Genomic DNA, 21,829 nt, shown 5'->3' on the forward strand with positions numbered 1-21,829 from the left:
TGTCTGACATATGCTAAGCACGAACTAACTATTAGCTGATCTCATTATTATTGCAATTATTATTACCAACGAATTTAGAAAGATTTCAACAATACTTTGCATTTGGTAGGTGCTTAACATTTACAGAATACTTTCAAAATCTCACTTTATTCCTACTCTGATGGCCATAGTGTAGGTAGGACAAGTATTAGCTCCATTTTACAGTTGAGAAAACAGACTCAGAGAGAAAAATGTCTCTTACGAACTATGGTACCATGAACTGTTTTTCCCAGCTTTATATCTCCTTTAGGTGACTTTATAATTTAGTTAGGGTGTAAATTAGTATTATTAGAATTTATAGGAAACATTATTGTACGTAGAAATAATTATGTAAAATGCTTTTTTGCAGATTTTGAAAATGAGCCAAGAAAAAATTGACATATTTGAAAGTAAGTTGTCAGAAGAGAGAGAGAGGAGAAAGCAATCGACATCTGATCTTAATACTGTACAGAAGGCTTTGAAAGTTGATAGTGAGGTATTCTGCCACTCAGGATGTTATTCTCCTCTTTTTGCATTCCTAATTTAGGGATTTCATGTTACCATTTATTTTGATTTTAAAATAAATAGTAGCTCTAGAATATGTGTTTCTGTTAGTAATAATGGGGTGACTGTTGTTCCCTCATGCTGAGTTCCAGCTCCAGCACTAGCCAAAAAGAGACCTTTAAGTAGTAGGTGGTTTGATTATTAGGGTGGCCATAGAGTCATGGACTTGTCTCTCCTTTTAACTGCTTGTCCTACCATCTTGGAAAGGTCTATCAGGAGACAACCAGCCTATATTTAAAAGAGAGACCTGGAAGTGAGTCCATGGAAGTCTAGATCACCAATTTAGAGGATGGTGACATTTAAACAGTTTGCAGGGTGGGTGACAGCCAGTGCAATGCCCCAAATCCCATCCTGATGACCTACAGGAATTTCCAATACAATGAGGTAGGAAACTGATACCACTTGCCTTCTTCCTGTGGCCACTCTCTGTTCTCTCTCCTTTTTGCCCAACACTTTCCTCATCAACATTCCCTTCTCCTTCTGATTTGAAGGCTTTGGGAAAATACCATGTAACTCCTTTCCTAAAGTAAATTTAATATCATCTGTTTCCTTCACAGGACACCACAGACTAACTCTCAGGCCCCAGTCATCCACCAGCCAAACTACATCTTCCATGTCATCAATGTAGAAATTTGATAAGACTCTACATATAACTAAAGGGTTTTCTCTCACAGATATAGGGGGAAGAAATCAGAGGATTAGAGGAAGCCCTAGTTGATTAAGTCACTGAATACACAGTATTAACTAAGGCAGCATAATTTGTTGTGAAGAACACAGAGTTTGAAGTTGGTCAGATGGTTGAATCTCAGCTTTACCACTTCCTGGCTATGTGAACTTGGGCAGGCCACTTACACTCTCTGAGCCTGTTTCAGTAGCCCTTCTGCATGAGGTTGTCACAAGATTAAAGGCTCAGTTATTCTGTAAAAGGTACATTTGAAAAAAGATACACTTTAAGCAAGAAAATATAATTTGTGCAGGAGTTGCTGAAGAATGTACCCTCTCTACAAGCCTTGCAAAAAGTAGGAAGAACTCTAGAAACCCAGTCCTTCCACCTGTGAGTGATAGAAGCTAAGAATGCTCAGTTTCATTAATTGACTTAAGTAAACTTTACTACTTAACTACCTTAACTACTTTCTTAAAAGTAGTTCTGCTAGAAGAATAAGTTGGGGGGAAAAAAGCAAAAAAAAAAAAATTGTGACAGTTGTTTCAAAGATTCCATTTTAGAAATATTATACCTTTTATGGGGAAAATCTCATTTTACTAAATGTCTTTATTTCTTAATCAGGAGTTGCAAAAATCAAGGTCAGAACTTATATGCCTTTATAATGAAATTCAAAGTCTTCCAAGGGCAGCAGAATACAGAGACAATTATTTAATAACATATGACCTGCTACAAAGAGAGAATTCTGAATTAGAAACAAAGGTGAGACTGAATTAATTATTTAAATGTTCAGTGTTTGCCTTTATCTCTTATGAGGATACAATAAAAGGAAATTAATTTTCAATAAGAGATTACATGTAAATTGGAGTTTCTTTTATTATTATAGAATAAATTCCCATATAGTGTAGGCTATAAGCCAAGCTATGACTCAGAATAGACTTCAGTCTTTCACTCTTAGAATTAATCTGTGAATTTTTTTTTTTTTTTTTTTTTTTTACTTTGAGTCAGTTTCCCAAAAGCTTAAATTTTGGAGCACATATTATAATGTAAAAGGTTTGCTCAAAAATACAACCACCAAATGATCCAGCAATTCCGCTATCTAGAGAGATATACCCAAAAGAATTGAAAGCAGAGTCACCCATTTTCACAGCAGCATTATTCACAATAGTTAAAGCTTAGAAGTATCCCGAGTGTTTCTTGATGGATGAATAGATAAGCAAATTGTGGTATATACACACAATGGAAAGTCATTGCGCCTTAAAAAGGAAGGAGATTCTGCAATATGCTACAACATGGATGAATCTTGAAGACTTTATGCTAACTGAAATAAACCAATCACAAAACCACAAACACTGTATGATTTCAATTATATGAGGTACTCAGAGTAGTCAAAATCATAAAGACAGAAAGTGTAATGGTGGTTGCCCAGGGACTGGGGGAGACAAGAAAAGGGTGTAATTGTATAATAGGTATTGGGTTTGTTTTACAAGATGAAAAGAGTTCGGGGGATGGGTGGCAGTGGCTGCACAACCGTGTGAATATATTTAATACCACGGAACCACACACTTAAACTGGTTAAGATGGTAAACTTTATGTTAGGTCTATTTTACCACCACCCCCAGTACTCAAAACAAACAAGTTTACTTAAGTGTCTTCAACCTTAAATCTTTGAATCAAAGCATTTTTTTTTCAGTTATACTGAAAATTAGGCTTATACTTAGAATTAGAAAAATATTTAAATGTCCTGACCCCACTTTGTTCCCCAAGTGTAAAAATGGCTGCCAGACCAGGGTTAGTCAACATTGGAGGTTGCCTATAGAGTAATTTCTGGAGTCCCACCTATAATTAACAACTCTGGGTTGAAAATTCCCTTCCTCAGTTACTCTCTGGGTCTTGATTAAAATGGCAGAAAGAAGTGAAGGCTTGAACACACAGTTAAAAGATATTGGGTTATGTTTTGGTACATGTGAAATGGAGGACTAAGTCCAGGCCTCATTTATGTGAAGTTTTTATCCTGAAAGCAGGGTACAAGTTGCTGAGAGATTGGGATATGGATCAAATAGTATGTGACTTAGGGAGGGAAAGGTTCAGAACATGGGGTTTGCTGTCTGGGAAGGTAGATTATGGGGCATAGCCTATAACTAAGCTTTGTTTGTGGGATCTTGTCAGCAAAGTGAGTTACCCTCACACTGTGCAGTTAAAGGATCTTGTCTTATGAAATATCATTGGATAGTTTAACACAGGAGATAAATGTAGGCAATAAGAATATAATATAAAAATGAGAGAGCCATATCACTATCCTGCTAATCTGGCTCTCTCTCACTTAAAAAACTTTTTATTTTGAAATAATTTCAAACTTATAGAAAAGTTGCAAAAATAGCAAAAAGAATGCCCATGTACCCTCACCTCTCCAATGTTAACATGGTTGGTACTACATTTGCTTTATCTTTCTCTCTCTCTCCCTCTCTCCAAAAATACCCTTCTTTAAAACCATGGATTTATGCATCCTTATGCCTATGGTAAAAATGGATTAATTATATAACAACTGCAAAGTGTTAAGTTAAACTAGAAGAAGATCCTTCAATTAGATGTTAATTTATATTACTTGTCAATAATTATTTAAGCATTTAATGGACTAAATGACTAAATGTACTTTTTTTCATAATTATCTGTAACAGTATGCAAAATAGAATATTTGTCTTTTCACTTTAACTTTATAGGTCTTGAAGCTTTCACAAGAATTTGAACAATTAAATCATTTTACTGTAGAGAGAAAAACTGCAGCTACTAATTTAATTACAGGTGAAAATATCTGTAAAGATCATGTGTCTAAAGAACCAATTTTGGAAGTAGAGATTCAAAACCCAAAGGAAGAGGAAAAGGAACTCTGGTAAATTGAGAAAATCCCATATCACATTAATTATTTGGGGGTACATTTGGCTTAATCATCATAAGAATTTGATATTTGTTGCCAAATGATGTGAGTGGAAAAATTAGTTATAAGCAAGCATTCCCCAAGAAGTTTGTCTTTTAATATATTATTAAATTTTTAAATCTTTTCCTGCTTTTTAAAATAATTTTATGCTTCTTGTAGAAAATTTGGAAAGCATGGAAAAGTGAAAGGAGATGTTAATAGCCCATAATGTCACCAGGGGGATATGTTAATGTCCTAATTTTTCTTTCTTCTCTCTATAAACATACATATATATGTAGGATTTTTTTTTTTTACATAATTGGACTATACTCTAAATATCAAAAAAGCTGAGAGATTTTTGCTGTTTTTATTTAACATTGTATCTGATAATTTTGATAACCCTTTTCTTTCTTTTTCATTCTTCTTTTCTCTCTTGTTAATCTTGCCCTTTAACTCTTGCCTTTCTACTTTTTCACCAAAAGTATTTTTTCACAGAAACTTGTTAGACTTTGGGCAAATGTATTACTCTGCCTTGGCACGATAATAGATGCAATCGAATTCTGTCCAGGCAAAAGCCTAGAACTAGATCATCAAAAGGGAATGAAAGATGGCAATTTGACTTATATATTATATACTAAAGGATACATCATCAATGAACTAGGAAAATATGGTCTAGGTATGGCCACATTTATATCTTTCAAAATGTTTTAACATACAAGGAGGGTTTTTTTGCTAGTTTTGGACCTCTGAATTGTATGCCCTCCTAAAAGTTGCTTTTAACTTTAGAGTGTGCTTTGAGTCCAAGATTCACAACCATGAAACCTAGTTGCACAAGTGGGAAAAGCATATTGGAGAGGTGGTGGGGAATAGGTGTAATAGTGGTCACAAGAACAAAAAGCCAAGAAGCTAGATCACAGCATTTAGGTTTACTGTAGGGGAAAAAGGAAGTCTAGTTCTTGAGCACTGGAAAAGTATATTACTGGGTTTTTGAGGGAGATTATTCTAGAATCTCTATAAGAGATAAATTAAAGAAGAAAAATGGACCAATTAATCCAGATATGAGCTACAGATGAAGAGACAGTGGCCTAGATTGAGTAGGCAGCAGTGGAGACGAAGCGTCCAATTTGAACACTCTTCAGAGAAGAAGTTGACATTAATTATCAAAGCTGACAAAAATCCACCCACCTGACTTGGGGTAATTGGTAGGGATACTTGCCCCACAGAACAAGGCTATGGCCTTAATTCATTTGGAGGTGGGGAACCTTGCCATGATAAAGATACTGGACTTCTCTATAAAGAGCTCCTTGCTGCCACCGGTTTCCATGACTTGGTCTAAATTACTTCCCAGCACCAAGACTGTGAGATGTCTACATATCTGCCCTATGCTTCCCTCTCTCCTCATAATGTTTCCTTGCTTATCTCCTCTGTCCCACTTCACAGCCTCCACATATCTCAGATCCATTACACAATCACAATCAACAGTAAAATTGCCTATCTACCATGTGCCAGGTACTATAGGAAGACACTGAGGATACAAAATAAGACACAATTCCTACCCTTATGGTCCAAATAGCCTGCTGGGGGAAGATAGTGTTGGATACTATGGAAGCACAAAGGAGGTGCCCTGGCCCGGGCTAATAAACCAGAAAATATTCTTAAAGGAAATAACAAACCGAATCCTAAAGTATGGGTAACCGAGAGCCAAGCAAAAAGATGGGGGATTAATTTTCAAGGGGGATATGACATGTACAAGAGAAGGCATGATTTGTTTGAGGAACTCAATGACCTCAGTGCTGCTACAGCATAGAGCTTGAAGAGAGGAACTGGGGAAGGAGACCGTGAGAGTGAAGAAGTAGGCAGGGACCTGATCATGAGGGAACATGAGTGTCTGCATGAAGAAGTTTGGACAACAGGAAACTACCACAGGGTTTAGTAACATAAAAGAGACTAAGAAGATTTGTGCTTTAGAAAAATCACTCTGCCAATTGTGTGGGAAATAGATTATTGTACAGGAACAAAGGCAGTGAGACCAGTTAGGAGACTGTTGCTATAATCTAGCTGAGAGATGGTGGTATTTGTGAGGAAGAGAAAAGTAAAGGGAATTGAGAAGAGGTAGACTCAACAGGACTTCAGGATTAATGAGTATAGGAAATGAGGAAGAAGGCATGGAAGTCAAGAGTGTGGGCAGAGTTTAAAGAAGACTTTCAAGGTTCTGGTTTGATGGTGTCATCCTCTGAGTTTGGGAACACAGTTTAGAGGGAGGAGGGGAAGGAGTTCAGCTTTTGAAACACTGACTTTGAAGTGTCTCTGGAGCAGCCATGCCAAGAGCAAATGAAGACTGGGCTGGAGATAAATTTGAGAATCATCTATAAGTGGACATAAGCAGAAGTCATATGATGGATGAGATGGCCCTGGTTGTTGTCTGATGAAAGTACCTGAAGGCAGAAACCAAAGAAAAGCCTCTTTATAAAAGACAAAAAGAATTACCCTCAGAAGTAACTGAGACAAAACAGCCAGAGAGGTAGAAGGAAAGTCAGGAGAGTATGTGTTACAGAAGCCAGATTAAAGAGTGTTTCAAGAAGAAAGGAATAGCAAATAGTGCCAGGTACTGCCAAGAAAATAAAGAATAAAGAGTGATTACTGAATCAGATTAAGAATGTGGTTGAAGACTTTAGTAAAAGTAGCTCCAAGGAAGGGCAAAAAACAAATGGCTTCCTAGATCCCATCTCATGGGATGGTGAATGGGAGTGAACTGAGGAGTGAGTGGAATTTGAGGAAGTACAACTGGTGAGTGTAGCTGCTTTCCAAAAAGTTTGGTTGTGAAAGGGAGAAGGGAATATGGAACTGAAGTGAGAGAAAATTTGTGTATGTTTAAATGCTGATCAGAAAGAGTCCCCAAATGGACAGGTTTAGGATTCTGCATACCAGAGAGGGGCTAGCCTTAGGAAGTTAGCCACCTGGTCCGCTGTAACAGGAGGAAGAAAGGGAGAATGGACAGAGATCCAAGTGAGTTTTTAACTTGAAACCAAAGGATTGTGTGACGATTTGTGTCTTCTGTGAAGTAGGAAAGAAAGTCATGTGCTGAAAGAGGAATAGAAATATCAGAGTTTATAACATAGTGAAAAAAGTTTGAAATAATCACTATGGTGAGTGGAAAGGGAAGCTGACTAGGGAGGGCAGGTAGTGTTGAGGACCCAGTAAAGCTAGAGACTGTGACTTTGTATGGCATCTGTCTTTGAGAATATGTGATCTGTGGGGCAACATTTAGTATAGGCATGAGAAGACAGTTGGATTCGTCCAGGACCAAGGTTTTGCCACACAAATGCAGTGGAAGGACAATGGGGGACGAAAGTTGAACATTTTATTTAGGCAGTGATTAAAATAATGAACAGTAGGCTCTACGTTGGATAAAGAAGCAGGTAAAGGGAGCTGATAGAAAAAGGGAAAAGTAATTGAAGGTACTTATGTAAAAATTATGTAAAAAGAAAAAGCTGAAATCTGGATATCTAATTTTAGTTATTTTGGAAGTGAAGCATTTGCTGATGATACAACTCATAGTGTGGTTATGCAAGTAGCTGGCAAAGAGGGAGAGATGAGAAGATAACTGGAGATAAGGAGACTGAGGAAGTGAGATGCCAAGGCATTGGTGGGTGATCTGTATGGACCTTGGAATCTTCCAGGATGATTGCAGGACTTGGGGTGAAGAAGACACCAGAAAGCCATGAGCCAAAACCTTCCATTTGAAGAGAAGTAGAAAGTATTTACAGCACACCTAGCATGGTCCAATGCACATAGAAGCTGCTCCATAAGCCAAATCGATTGATTATTGTAGCACATCTCTTCTACTAGATTTTAGCTCCTTTAAGATAATGGACTCTCTCTTGTTTTTCTGTTGTTTATAGTGCCTTTCTTTTAGAACAACAGATCTTAGAACAGGAGGGACCTGCAGATCTTCTAGTGGTTTACAGAGGTCAACCTTCTAAAACTTTAGGAGCTCTGTAAGGGTCTCAGAAACTGCCATGGGAGATGAGGAAAGACTGATGAGTGGAATTCTGTGTAAGATTTTACTTCAAGAAAGAAGCCACAGCTAAAATGTTTGAAAACCACTGCTATTCAGCTAAGTCTTCTCCTTTCACAGAAGAGGTCTCTGAGACCAAGAGAACTAAAATGACTATTTTGGTCACAATCACATACTTAGCAAGTTATCAGCAGGACTGCAAGAGGTCCACATCCCCTAACTCTGAGTCAGAGGTTACCACTTTATCTACTTTGTATAGGACATAGTCACAAATATCCCAAGGGCAAGAAGGTGCTGGGACACTTGGGGTCTAGGTAATTGCTATGAAAGTGAGCATTATGGTGTTAAAAAATTACTCAGGACTCTGTCTCTGTATATGCATAACATGGAGGGGGGAAAGGGGAGAAGAATGAAGTCCCATCTGTCTCGTTCTGGACTGTGTCCAGTGTGTAGAACAATGCCTGACACACAGTAGGTACTTTTAAAATATTGGAATGGGGCGCCTGGGTGGCTCAGTCGGTTGAATGGCCGACTTCAGCTCAGGTCATGATCTCGCGGTCCGTGAGTTCGAGCCCCGCGTCGGGCTCTGTGCTGATAGCTTGGAGCCTGGAGCCTGCTTCTGTTTCTGTGTCTCCCTCTCTCTCTTCCCCTCCCCCATTCGCGCTCTGTCTCTCTCTGCCTTTCAGAAATGAATAAATGTTGAAAAAAAAATTTTTTTAATAAAAAATAAATAAATAAAATATTGGAATGAATGGAGATTTCCTCCTACTCCCACTGTGTACTTGCAGCTAAACCCAAAGTTGGACTTCCAAGAGCAGCTCTAAGCTTGCAGAGCCCAGCTGATCTCAACCTGGGTTTGCTTTATTAGGAAGCTTGGGCCAGAGCAGCTGGTAGCTTCCCTTGACCTTAATGAGCTGTATTTTTTTCTAACACATTCTCATTTACCATCTCATTACATCTTACTACCTTTATCAAGAATTATATGATAAATCAGGGCACTAGTGTGGCTCAGTTGGTTAAGCATCTGACTCTTGATTTCACCTCAGGTCATGATCCATAGTTCATGGGGTTGAGCCCCACAACGGGCTCTGTGCTGACAGTGAGGAGCCTGCTTGGGATTCTCTCTCTCTCCCTCTCTGCCCTTCCCCAGCTCATGCTCCCTCTCTGTCTCTCTCAAAATAAATAAGTATTTTTTTAAAAAGAATTATATGATAAATGTTCAAGTTGATTTTCATTTCCGATTCAACTTTACAGTGAATTTATATCCATTGCACAAACTACTGATGCAATTTTCCTCTTCCTCTAAACTATTCCTTCCCCGGTCCAATCTATTTAGTGAATAGTCCCTCCCTTCACACAGTTGATCAAACCAAAGCCTAAGGAGTCACTTGCTTCCTCCCCACATCTAAGTCATCAACAAATCCTGTCAGTTCTACCATGAAAACATAAAATATTTAACCTATTTATTTCTATCTGTATCTCCACTGCTACTACCCCACTCCCTGACACTGGTATCATTCACTGGAATGATCACAATATCTTCTTAACTGACCTCCCTGCTTCAATACCTCTTTCCTAATCCATTCTCCATAGATTAACCAAGGTGGTCCTTTAATAATGCAACTTGAATAATATTACTCCCTCTCTTAAAAACTTCTCAATGGCTTCCCATTATGCTTGAAATAAAATCTAAACCCTTACCATAACCAGTAAGGTCTTCTGTGACTTGGCCTCTGCCTACCTCTCCAATTTTATCATCATACCATTTTCTGCCTTGTTTATCATGCAGCCTTTCAGAGCCTCTAGCCCTTAAAGCACTTTCCCACTTCAGGAATTTTGCACTGACAAGCTCTTCCTGCCCAGAATGCTTCTCCCCCAGTTTTTCATGCGGCTGACTTCTCTGCACATTCGCAGGTAATCACTAAACACCATGTTAGGAAAAATCCTAACTCCTGCTCTCCCATGTTACCTTATTTGTGATGTATCATAATCTGATGATCTTGTTTACTTGTTTGTTGTTTGTCCTCATATTCTTCCTCTTGGTGTGTGCTCTATGAGGGCATGGTCCCGGCTGTCTTGGTCACCGTTAACTTTTTAGCACATACAACAGTGCTTGGCATATAATTGATATTCAATAAATATTTGATGAATGAATGAGCTCATCTTTTCTTTTGCTTCCTCTCTGGAAACAGAGTTCTATTGCTACCCAGAAAGAAAATGCACGTGAGCAAGGGAGATAGGCAGAGGGAGAGAGAGAGAGAATCTTAATCAGGCCCTATGCTCAGTGGAGAATCCTATGTGGCACTTGATCCCACGACCCTGGGATCATGACCTGAGCTGAAATCAAGAGTCGCACGCTCAACCAACTGAGTCACCCAGGCACCCCTCTATTTTTTTAAGGAAATCTTTTTATTTTTAGGTACTTGTAGATTCACATGCATACGGTTGTATGAAATAATAGAGAGATCCCATGTACCCTTTATCTGTTTCCCCCATTGGTGACATCTTGTAAAATTGTATTGTAATAGCATAACCTGGATATTGACATTGATACGGTCAAGATACAGGACACTTACATCACCACAGGGATCCCTCATGTTGCTCTTTTATAACCACCCCTCTCTTCCCTCCCACCTCACCCACTCCTTAACTCTAGACCCTATTCTATTGTAATTCTAACTAGTCTATTCTCCATCTCTGTTAGTTTTTCATTTCAAGAATGTTATATAAATAAAACCCTAAAATATGTAACCTTTTGGGATTGGCTTTTTTCACTCAACATAATTCTCTGGAGATTCATCTGGATTATTGATACAATAATTGGATCCTTTTGACTGTTATGTAGTATTCCATAGTATGGCTGTTCCACTTTAACCACTCATCCATTGGAAGACATCCAAGTTATTTCCAGTTTGGGCTATTTTAAATAAAGCTCTATAAATATTCAAGCTTTTATATGAACATAATCGTTCATTTCTCTGGGATAAATCCCCAGGAGTGCAATTTCGGGCCACATGGTCATTGCACATTAGGTTTTTTTTGTTGTTTTTTAAGACACTGCTAAACTGTTTTTCCTCCAGTGGCTATACCATTGTACATTCCCACTAGCAATATAGGAGTGATCCATTTTTCTGCATCTTCACTAGCATTTGGTGTTGTCACTTGTAAATTTTAGCCATTCCAATATGTGTATAGTAATATCTCATTATAGCTTTAATTTGCATTTTCCTGAAGGCTAATAATATTGAATATCTTTTCATGTGCTTATTTGCACCTGTCTTTCCTCTTCATTGAAGTCTCCTTTCATACTTTTGCCTATTTTCTAAGTGGGTTTGTTTTTGTCACTGTTCAGTTTAGAGAGTTCTTTATGAATTCTAGACACTAGTCCTTTGTCAGACATGTGATTTGCAAATATTTCTTCCCAGTCTGTAGCTCATCTTTCACCCTCTTACCAGGATTTTCTCAACGTGAAAGTTTTTCATTTCGATGACATATCCATTTTTCCTTTGATGGATCATATTTTTGATGTTAAGTCTCAGAATGCTGCTTAACTTTAAATCTTGAAGACCCTTTCATTTTATTTGTAATTTTGCATTTAGGTCCATTTTGCATTTGAGTTTTTATTTTGATTATTGTATTCTTCATTTCCAAAATTTCCATTTGATTCTTCCTTATATCTTCTCTTTCTGTGCCAAGACTTTGTAGTTCTTTTCTGAGACTTTGCATTTTTTCATGCATTTCAAGTATATTCATAAGTTTATCAAAGCATTTTTATAAGAGCTGATTGAAAATCTTTGTCAGATAATTCTGACAAGTTGGTTTTTTCATCTATTTTTGCCTTTTCTCATTTCCCTGCATTTTGGAATAAGGAGTAATTTTAGATTAAAATCTGAATATTTTGGGTATTATAAGACTCTAGGTCTTAATTAAACCTTCAGTTTAGCTGGCTTCTTCCGATACCCCTCTAGCAGGGGGAGTAGGAGAATGCTGTCTCATAACCACCCCAGGCAGGGTAAAAGTCCATGTTTCCCGTCAACCTCCATGGACACCCAAGGAAAGGGGAGGGTGCTCATTACAGTTGGTGAGGATGGGATTTCTTACTCCCCACCAGGCCTCTGCTTAGACTGCTCTGGCTGTGAGTGGGGGGAATGCCTTGTTACTGCTACCACTGGGTCTCCAAGACCCCACAGGGAAGTGGGTAGGGATGATCTTGTTATGCTGGACAGGGGTGAAAGTCCTTACTCTCCACTAGGCCTTCTCTGACACCACCCCAGTGGAAAGGGAGAAAGGTGCCTCCTCACTGCCAGGTCGGGGTGAAAGTCTCCCCGTGTCTTTTACTGCTTGGCAGGGATGAAAGTCTCTGCTCCCTGTTGACCTGTGACACCACCCCAACAGGGAGTTGGGATGCCTCATGATAGCCTGGTGAAGGTGGGAGTATAGACTCCCAACCTGACCTTTGCTGACATGGGTGAGGGTGGGGCCACAATTTTTTTCTGTGGCGTTTGGAGTAAAGCAGATATTGTCCACAAGTTTTCTTACTTGTTTTGCTGTCCATTTCCTGGTCCTCTGTGTTTGTTGGTGCTGTCTGGGTTGCCGGCTTCTCCACCTGCAAGTCTAAGATATTTGAGGTAAAAAGAAAATGCAGGAAGCTTGCAGTCATGTCATTCCTCAGGTCCTGAGTACCCTACCTAGTCTGCCTTCTCTCTACCTGTCAGAGGCTTCTTATGTCTGTCTTACATATAATCCCCATGTTTTTAGTTGTACTTGGTGGGAGAAATAGGGAAAACTATGTTTACTGTTTTCCTGGAAACAGAGTTACTTTTTCCATTTTAAAAATTATGAGGTACAGGGAGCCTGGGTGGCTCAGTCAGTTAAGCGTCCAACTTCAGCTCAGGCCATGATCTCACAGTCCATGAGTTCAAACCCTGCATCAGGCTCTGTGCTGACAGCTCAGAACCTGGAGCCTGCTTTGGATTCTGTGTCTCCCTCTCTCTCTGCCCCTCCCCTGCTCATGCTCTGTCTCTCTCTGTCTCAAAAATAAAGAAAAACATTAAAAATTTTTTTAATTACGAGGTGTATGTTTGCATTTTCCCAGTCTTCAAGTGTATTTGGCTTCCACTGGAAGTAGGAAAAGGAAAAGAGTTTATGGAGGATGGAAAACATCATTGTTATTTTATCAGAAATTATTTTTAAAGGATTTTAGTCTTTATTTCATGTTGTTTTGTATAGTTTGAATATATCTTTTTTTTTTTTTAAGTTTATTTCAAGAGAGACAGAGAGAGTGGACAGGGGAGGGGCAGAGAGAGAGGGAGAGAGAGAATCCCAAGCAGGCTCCACACTGTCAGTGCAGAGCCCTATGTGAGCCTGAAACTCATGAGATCAGGACCTGAACTGAAACCAAGAGTCAGACATTTAACTGACTGAGCCACCCAGGCACCCCTCGTTTGAATATATTATCTTTAAAAAACTGCTGAGTTCAAAATAAAATATTTAATTTTTTTTAATACAATACTAAAAGAATTTTAAAAGGGAAAAATAAAGACTCCCTGACATAATTTTTCCCCTGTTCCTTTCCAGTTTCTTCTGTATGTACATTTCCCATGGTATCATATATGTTTATACACATATACATACACATATATAGTTTATTGTCCTACCATTTTACTTTAATTAACGTATTTTTCATGTTGACGAATAGTCTTTATACCACTTTCAAGTTGATTTATCTTTAATTCTCTCAGCCATTTCTGTGTCTCCATTTAATCACTGTTTTAAATAGCATGCTTATGAGCGTTATTATACATTCAGCTCTTTTCTTCTCATGAATTATTCTACTGCAGTAAATTCATTGGTATTCAATTATTCAGTCAAAGGGTCTGAACATTTTTATGGCTCTTGATCTGTACTGCCAAATTGCCTTCTTGAAGAATTTGAGCACCAACTATGATTTGTGAAGCATGCTATGCTAGGCTCCAAGATAGCTGAAACAAATTTAAAATGAAGGAGCAAAAATAAAATCGGCATGCTTGTGTTCATACTACTTTTCATCCACTCTATCTAACCACTGAAGGTGCATTCCCTCCCCTCGGCTTCTGTGTCTCACAGTCTCTTGGTTTCCCTCCTCCCTCCCTGGCTTCTCAGCTTCCTCTCCAGACTCTCATTCCCCTGCTTGTTCCTTACCAGTCTTTAGGTTCCTATCTAGAATGGTCCTCCTCCTCTCACTTCCTGCCTTCTCCTTGGCTCATGTTATCCCATCCCAAGGCTTCTCACATTCTTCTGTATCTGTATCTTCACCAGAGGCATTTTTCCAATTTTTTTTTAATGCTTATTTATTTTTGAGAGACAGAGACAGAGAGGGATCAGGGGAGGAGAAGAGAGAGAGGGGGACACAGAATCCAAAGCAGGCTCCAGGCTCTGAGCTGTCAGCACAGAGCCCAAAACGGGGCTCAAACTCATGAGCTGTGAGATCGTGACCTGAGCCAAAGATGGACACTTAACCGACTGAGCCACCCAGGCGCCCCCATCTTTCCAATTTAAATCCCCATTCCCCCTTCTTGGTCTACCATCCACTGGCCTCTCTGCTCCAGGCAGAAATCCAGGTGTCATCCTTTATTCCTTTTTCTCTCTCCCCTGCCACAGCCAGTTCATAACAAATTTTTATCAATATTGTGTTCTAAATATCTCTAGAATCCACCACTTGTTTCCATCCCCACCACCCTGTTCTAGTCCCTGTGGTTTATCACATGGATCACTACAGTAACCTCTGGTTTCCCTGCCACGTGACATCCAAATGATCTTCCTAAAGGACGTTCTCTCTTTTGTCTCTGGGCCTTTACCCATTTTATTTTTTAAGACATCCTCGAACACCCTTTTTTTCCTCTCTGTTCTCATCTATACCAACACCTTCTCCCAACACACCTACATACACACGAGTATGCACACACCTGTCCCTTTATGTTTTCCTAGTTTGTGCCTACTCATCCATCAGGACTCAGATGGCTTACTACTAGTTTAATCTACTCCCTTATTTACTTATCTTTTTTTACTCACTAAATTGTAAGCCCTTTAAGGCAGGGATATGTCCTAGTGCCTGCCAAAATGCCTGGTGCTTAGTGAGTAATTTAAAAAAAAATCTTTAGGGGTGCCTGGATGGCTCAGTTGGTTAAGCAACCAACTTCGGCTCAGGTCATATCTCACGGTTTGTGAGTTTGAGCCCCACGTGGGGCTCTCTGCTGTCAGCACAAAGCCTGCTTCAGATTCTCTGTCTTCCTCTCTCTCTGCCCCTCCCCTGTTTTCACTCTCTCTCTCTCAAAAATAAATAAAATAAACATTTTTTTAAAAACAAATTATAAAAATTTTTAAAAATCTTTATAAGCTGTGTCTGCCCAATGTCATATTTAAAGTTGAAAAGTGAAAAATTCATTTAACTGGTTGTTTTGGTATAGACAAAAGTCTTTGATGGGTCATCTCCCTGAATGTGAGTAAAAAAAAAAAAAAAAAAGGACTCATCTGTATTTAAAGTTTATTTATGAGAGTAATATAACTGTTCTGCTATAGAATTCAAGTTGGAGGGGTGCCTGGGTGGCTCAACTGGTTAAGCATCCAACTTAGGCTCGGGTCATGATCTCACAGTTTGTGGGTTTGAGCCCCACATGGGTCTCCGTGCTGACAGCTCAAAGCCTGGAGCCTTTTTCAGATTCTGTTTCTCCTTCTCTCTCTGCCCTTCCCCTGATCATTCTCTCTCTCTCTCTCTCTCTCTCTCTCTCTCTCTCTCTCTCTCGCTCTCTCTCTCTCTCTCCCTCCCTCCCTCCCTCCCTTTCTCTCTCTCTCTTTCAAAAACAAACATTAAAAATTAACAAAAAAAAAAGAATTCAAGTTGGAAAATTGGCTTGTAGCACTGTTAGGGTTTTTTTTTTTCCTCCATATTCTGCTACTGTAATGAACATTTTGACAGTTTTTTTTTTTGTTATATTTGCACCAAGTCCTGAACTAGGAGAAAGTAAGCAGAAGGAAATTCCTGAGGAGTCAGTAGAGGAGGGCACTTTGCCAAAAGAGAGGCAGGAGGAGGAGGACTCACAACAGAACCAAGATATGAAAGGCGGAGAACAACAGTTGACCTTGAAGCCTGAGGAAACTGTGAGGCTTAGAAAAGAGCTGAATTGTATAAATCGGAGCTTCCTTCCATCTCAGAGTTCTGGGGATAGTTCAGATGACAGTGGTACCCAGGTAGGTGCTGTAAACACATGCTCTGACTGGGTCCATTTTCTCCGGTCAGCTGCGGATATAGGCATAATTTTTACATCAACATCAGTGTGTTTTGTTAAGCACGCTCATAACCATGGCCTGAATGGTAATCAAATAGCAACCAAAATCTGAACTAAGCCCGGTCATTGAGGCACTTTGTTATAAAGGGCTCTTAGGCTCTGTTAGGCTCCGCAGAAAAGAATGCTGATTGGTTGTCAATGTCTGCCCTGGGGAGGTAAGACAGGGAAGGGCAGGATTTGTGCCGCATTTTCTGTTCATTGCACCTAGCTTAGATGTACAAAATACTTTGTTTGGGTGGGGAAGAGATCACAGACTTGGAATTAAGTTTGGCTTTTGCTACTTACTAGAGATCTACCTGCTGGAGAGATCAAGAGAGTGATGACCAACCACACTTCAGCTCTTACAGCTCAATTTTGCAGGTTCTCTCTTATACAAATTAAGATATCCCTACACATACCTTTCTAGGAATTATTCTGAGATCCACAGAGGGAAGCCTTTGTACACATAAGTAAACTAACTTCAAAAGACTGACAATAGGCATTTAAAAATGGATTCAAGTGTATATTTGGGGGGGGGGGGAGAGGCAGAGTAATAGTAAAGGAAGTAAAAAAAAACTTTTGAAAAGAGATTCAGATATACAGTCTGAAAACTAGGCAAGTCACAGTAGAGAAAGAAAATAGATACCTGAAAGGAGATTCAGATACATTTGAAAAAGAAGGGAGTCTCTGGGTTTGTTCAGAAGACCAGAGGGATCTAGGACATCAAAGGTTCAAAAAGAAGTTCATTTTCAAGCCCCCAGGCAGTCTGTTTATTGGGAAGTAAGCCAGTGTAGGCAACTTGGAAAGAGGCTGAGCACTGTGGTCACAAAGATTATAAAATCTTTTGTTTATGAGCTTAAAATGATCAATGCACTTAACAGAGTAATGAGTTGAAGAGTATGAGAAGTAACATCCTAGTTAATTTATTAATTTTATTTAATTTATACTTTCTCATTATTTGAAGAATCATTTCTCAATACTAGGGGGGATGTGACAACTATTAAATATGTATGAATTATATGGGAAATCTGGGCAAATAGCCACTTTGTGAAAGGACAGATAGCCCCTTTATGCCACACAGCTTCTTAGGGTTTCACTGAATTCTTGCAGAGTTCAGTAATTTTATTCCACAATAATGACTTTGAATTATTGAAAGAAGAGTAAGTTGCTCTTACTCGTTTATCCAGCTGTTGTTAATTGAGCATCTATGATGGGTCAGGCCCCGTGTTAGGGCCCATACAGCAGGAAACAAAATAGATGTGGGCTTCATGGGAAAAAATAACGTATTCGTGTTTTGAACTTTACATTTCCCAAAACAGTATAACACACACTATTTCATTTACTTCTTTAAGGAGGCAAGGATTTTGGACAGACTTTAGTGTTTCTGCAGTGTGCTGTGCAGTGATAATTTCAGAACCTTTTTCTGTGTAGAGGGTGCTTGGATCTACTGGTGGCTATAAATTGTTGTACTTTTTAGTTCTTGTGTATGTGAGGGTTGTGGTCTTCACCCTGTTGTCGGATTACAGTGTCTAGTGCCTAGCGGATTGTTCATGTGTGCTGCATCTTCTTAATCTCATAACGTACACATTTAAGCAACGATAGCTAGGGGTGCCTGGATGGCTCAGTCGGTTGAGTGTCCAACTTCGGCTTAGGTCATGAACTCACTGTTCATGAGTTCAAGCCCTGCGTCAGGCTCCGTGCTGACAGCTCAGAGCCTGGAGCCTGCTTTGGATTCTGTGTCTCCCTCACTCTCTCTCCTTTCCCTGCTTGTACGTCTGTCTCTCAAAAAATGAATAAATGTTTAAAAAAATTTTTTAAGCAACTGTAGCTTGAGACTAGGTATCAGACTTTAAAGAATGCTTATTGATAGTAAATACATAGAAAAAGAATGGTGAGAGCCTCTTTTATGAGTAAGTACATGAGCTCTATTGTTCATATGTATTTGTGACATCATTTGTGGCTGTCAGTTGCCTTTGGTGGCTTAACTGCTGTTCAACAGTGTTCCAGGTACGATTGTAATAGCTGAATTCTAGATTACTACTTTCCCAACATTCATGAAACCAACTGGAATCACCATTAATTATCTGAATGTTATAGGTTTAAAATCTAGTTTCATGGTTTTACATAGCATTATTGAATATTTACTATGTTCCAGGCACTATACTAAATACCTTGTGTATATTAAGCAACACAACAAGACAGGATATTATTGTTGCCACTTTATAGATGAGGAAACTGAGCCTTTAGAGAGGTTAAATAATTTTCCCAGAATAACACATTGTGATGGAACCTGGGTCTGTCTACTCTAGAGCTTGACCTTTTAGCTGCTATTTGATTTGTTTCCCCCTGCTGAGAAGTTCAAAGAAAGCATACACTTCTCATGTAGAGCTAATTTCCTGAGGAAGGCTGACAAACTGTCTCCCAAAAGGCCTCTCAGGGTGTCTGTTATAGATTATCTGGGTGAATTCATTCAGGGTTTGATGTAGGCTTGTAGGCTTGATGTATTAGTCCCCCTAGAATGGATCTGTATCTTGGGGATAAACTCAAACCAAACTTTTGAGACTATTGGGTAAAATCAGAATGGCTGTTAGTTATTATTCTGTAACGATTAATCATAATTATCACTTGAACTTGTTTAAATAAACAGCACATTTACCTGTAGAGAGTGAAGAAAAATCAAAATCTGAAGGATGTTTGCTGAGTAGAGAGTCAGAACAAGTGGACTTTGTTTGTTGAGTGACACATTCACAGGTTGGATAGCCCGTTCCATCCACATTCACTGGATGAGAATATTTAAGGTTCGTAAGCTTTAATTGTTTCCACAAAAGGAATGATCTTGTCATTGGGACCACTATATGGATTTGGTTCATATTAAATTTTTCTTTTGTGAAGACAATATTTTAAAATATTAAAAGCTAGATTTTAAGCCTATAAAATTAAGATAATTAGTACTGGTTCCATTTTTATTTATTTTAATTCTTAAGGAATCATGAATTCCTTAAGAAGAGACATTACGCATCATCTGGTCTTATGCCTTTAATTTGCAGATGAGTCAGCTGAGACTCAGAGAGGATAATTGCCTTAATAAATCTGTTGATTGATCAAGAAAGGATGCTTGTGTACTTTCCTTTGCACTCCTACATGGTTCCTAGTAGCCTGGCTGAGTCTAACCGCCTCTGTAATAACTTTCTACCAGGAAGCAATTTACACGTGGGGAAAAAATAAGGACCCTGTATGTTGGTCACTTGACTGGTAGCTTCTTTAATGGTTGCCTTTCATGAAAAATAATTTGCATTTCTACTCTGGCAAAGTGACTTGACTAGAAAATGTAGGCAAGAAAAATTATTGTTCTGGCTTTTCTCATCTTCAAAACAGGCTAAAAACTTCTGTACCTGGGTGTAAAGGGGGTGCTTCTCTTGTGTATCTTGGGCATGTTAAGCGGTCATATGGGCCGTGGATTACTAATTGATTATTAAAAGCTGCTGTTGTCTGATAGTTAAATAAGAAGCTGGACTGGTGATCAAGGCTTTCCAGGTTTCAGGAGAACTCTTGTTTCAGGTGGAGCAGAAGGCAGTTAAAATAAAATTGGGCAGCATCCACAGTAATGGGTAGTGGGTGATGGGCGGTGTCACTGAGTGCTTCTTGTGTACTACGTCATGCCGAGTTCTTGCATGCATTATCTTACTTACCCTTCACTCCATCCAGCAGTTATCATTATTATCCCCATTTTAAGATGAGGAAGATGAAAAGCAGAAGGACTAAGGAACTCCTCCAAGACAGATTCAGGACTGAAACCCAGATGCATCTAGTTCCAAAGATAGGGTTCTTAATAACTACATTATAATTCCATTAAAGAATTTTTTTCTAGGTATCTTAGACACTTGCAACTCTGGGACAAGCAAATTGGATTTAGACTGCCTTTTTGAATATACCAAGATGAGAATTGAAGGGCTTATAGGACTTGGGCAATTCTGTGTTGCAGTTCTGTTGTAAGCAAGAGAGACTAATGACATGGGCTTTCTGGGAAGTCATGGACAGGAAGTACACTGGACCAGGACTCAGGAAACTCTAAATATATCTTATCTGTTAACTGGATACAGTTGAATTCTTTATCTACACAGCACACCGATGTGAGCCTACCTTTTAGAGAATCCAAATGACTCCTCCTTTGGTCAAGGCGGTTTTATTGCACTGGAGGCCTGACAGGAGGGTGTATGGTTGTCGAATAGTAACTGAAGAAGAATCATCTGGTAGTAACAGGGAAAGTGATGAGGAAGGCTGAAAATTTAAGATCTCCTGCTAAATGTTCTTTCTTTTTGCCAACAGACACCACACACATGCACACATACTACATACACATTCACACTTTCCTTCTTCACATATTGACTCTTTGAACTTTCCATTGAAATATTTTACCCTAAAATGGTCCATGCTTCTGTTTCCCTTCATTGATGTGAAAAATAAGAAAGTTAGTTGTCTATGCTTAACTGCTTTGCCTAAATAATTTCTTTGATATGTTCATTCTAAAATAACAAGAGTGAAATCATACGAACATGTACCAACTAAACACAAGTATAAAAAGAGTAATTTGCTATAGGTAAGCCAACTCCAAAAATATTTACCTATGAATAATCAGGTCCTGACATTTCTGCTTCTGATAGCTGGAACCCACGTTTTACCAATATTCTTTCAAATTGTCCATGTTTCTCTTTTAAAATGTTTGTTTTAGTATCTATCATCTGGAGAAAAACAGAAATACCAGCAGCAAGAGGATATACAACAGCTTCGCCAGAATTTACATCGGCTCCAGATTCTGTGCAGCTCAGCCGAAAAAGAGCTCCGGTACGAGCGAGGAAAGAATTTGGACTTAAAGCAGCATAATAGCTTACTTCAGGAAGAAAGCATTAAGGTAACTCTAGTGGGTGTGTCCTTGATGGGAGGGTCTCAATTGCTTAATCACCCCTGTGGATAAATGAATTAGAACTCCTCAGCTGCATAGTTCATGATAGGATCCACAGATGTGTGGACAATGTGAGCTCTCTGATAACTCCCTCTGACTCTGCCCTACCAAGTAGGTACACAGTTCAGTTGTTTTTCTGCTGCTGAAGCTGTGTGTATACTGTCAACCTGTCAATGTGAAACACTTTAAGTTATACAATCTTTTGAAATCATTAGCTACAACTTTTAACACTTAATCGATTTGAACCACCTGACCCCAAACACTAGTGGTCTTGACCTAGTTCTAGCTGCAGTCTTATTTAGTCCCTAAGAGATGTATCCATTATTATTGGTTGAATCAAATATCAACTGCACCGAGGTACAATTCCTAGGAGGGCAAACTTGTTCTTCCT

General features: G+C 39.0%; 1 protein-coding gene across 1 annotated transcript in view; it reads left to right on the top strand.

Annotated features, from left to right (window-relative positions):
- Positions 1-391: 391 nt before the first annotated feature.
- The window catches only part of LOC115521692 (coiled-coil domain-containing protein 30), a 74,678-nt gene continuing 53,240 nt past the window's right edge, over positions 392-21,829 (top strand). The window contains exons 1-5 of the mRNA XM_032594270.1: positions 392-514; positions 1,868-2,005; positions 3,964-4,133; positions 16,158-16,401; positions 21,208-21,387. Coding sequence (XP_032450161.1) covers positions 398-514; positions 1,868-2,005; positions 3,964-4,133; positions 16,158-16,401; positions 21,208-21,387 — 849 coding nt within the window. The 5' untranslated portion in view covers positions 392-397. The remainder of the gene's footprint in view (positions 515-1,867; positions 2,006-3,963; positions 4,134-16,157; positions 16,402-21,207; positions 21,388-21,829) is intronic.

This window comes from Lynx canadensis, chromosome C1, assembly GCF_007474595.2.
Source record: "Lynx canadensis isolate LIC74 chromosome C1, mLynCan4.pri.v2, whole genome shotgun sequence".
NCBI classification, from domain to species: domain Eukaryota; kingdom Metazoa; phylum Chordata; class Mammalia; order Carnivora; family Felidae; genus Lynx; species Lynx canadensis.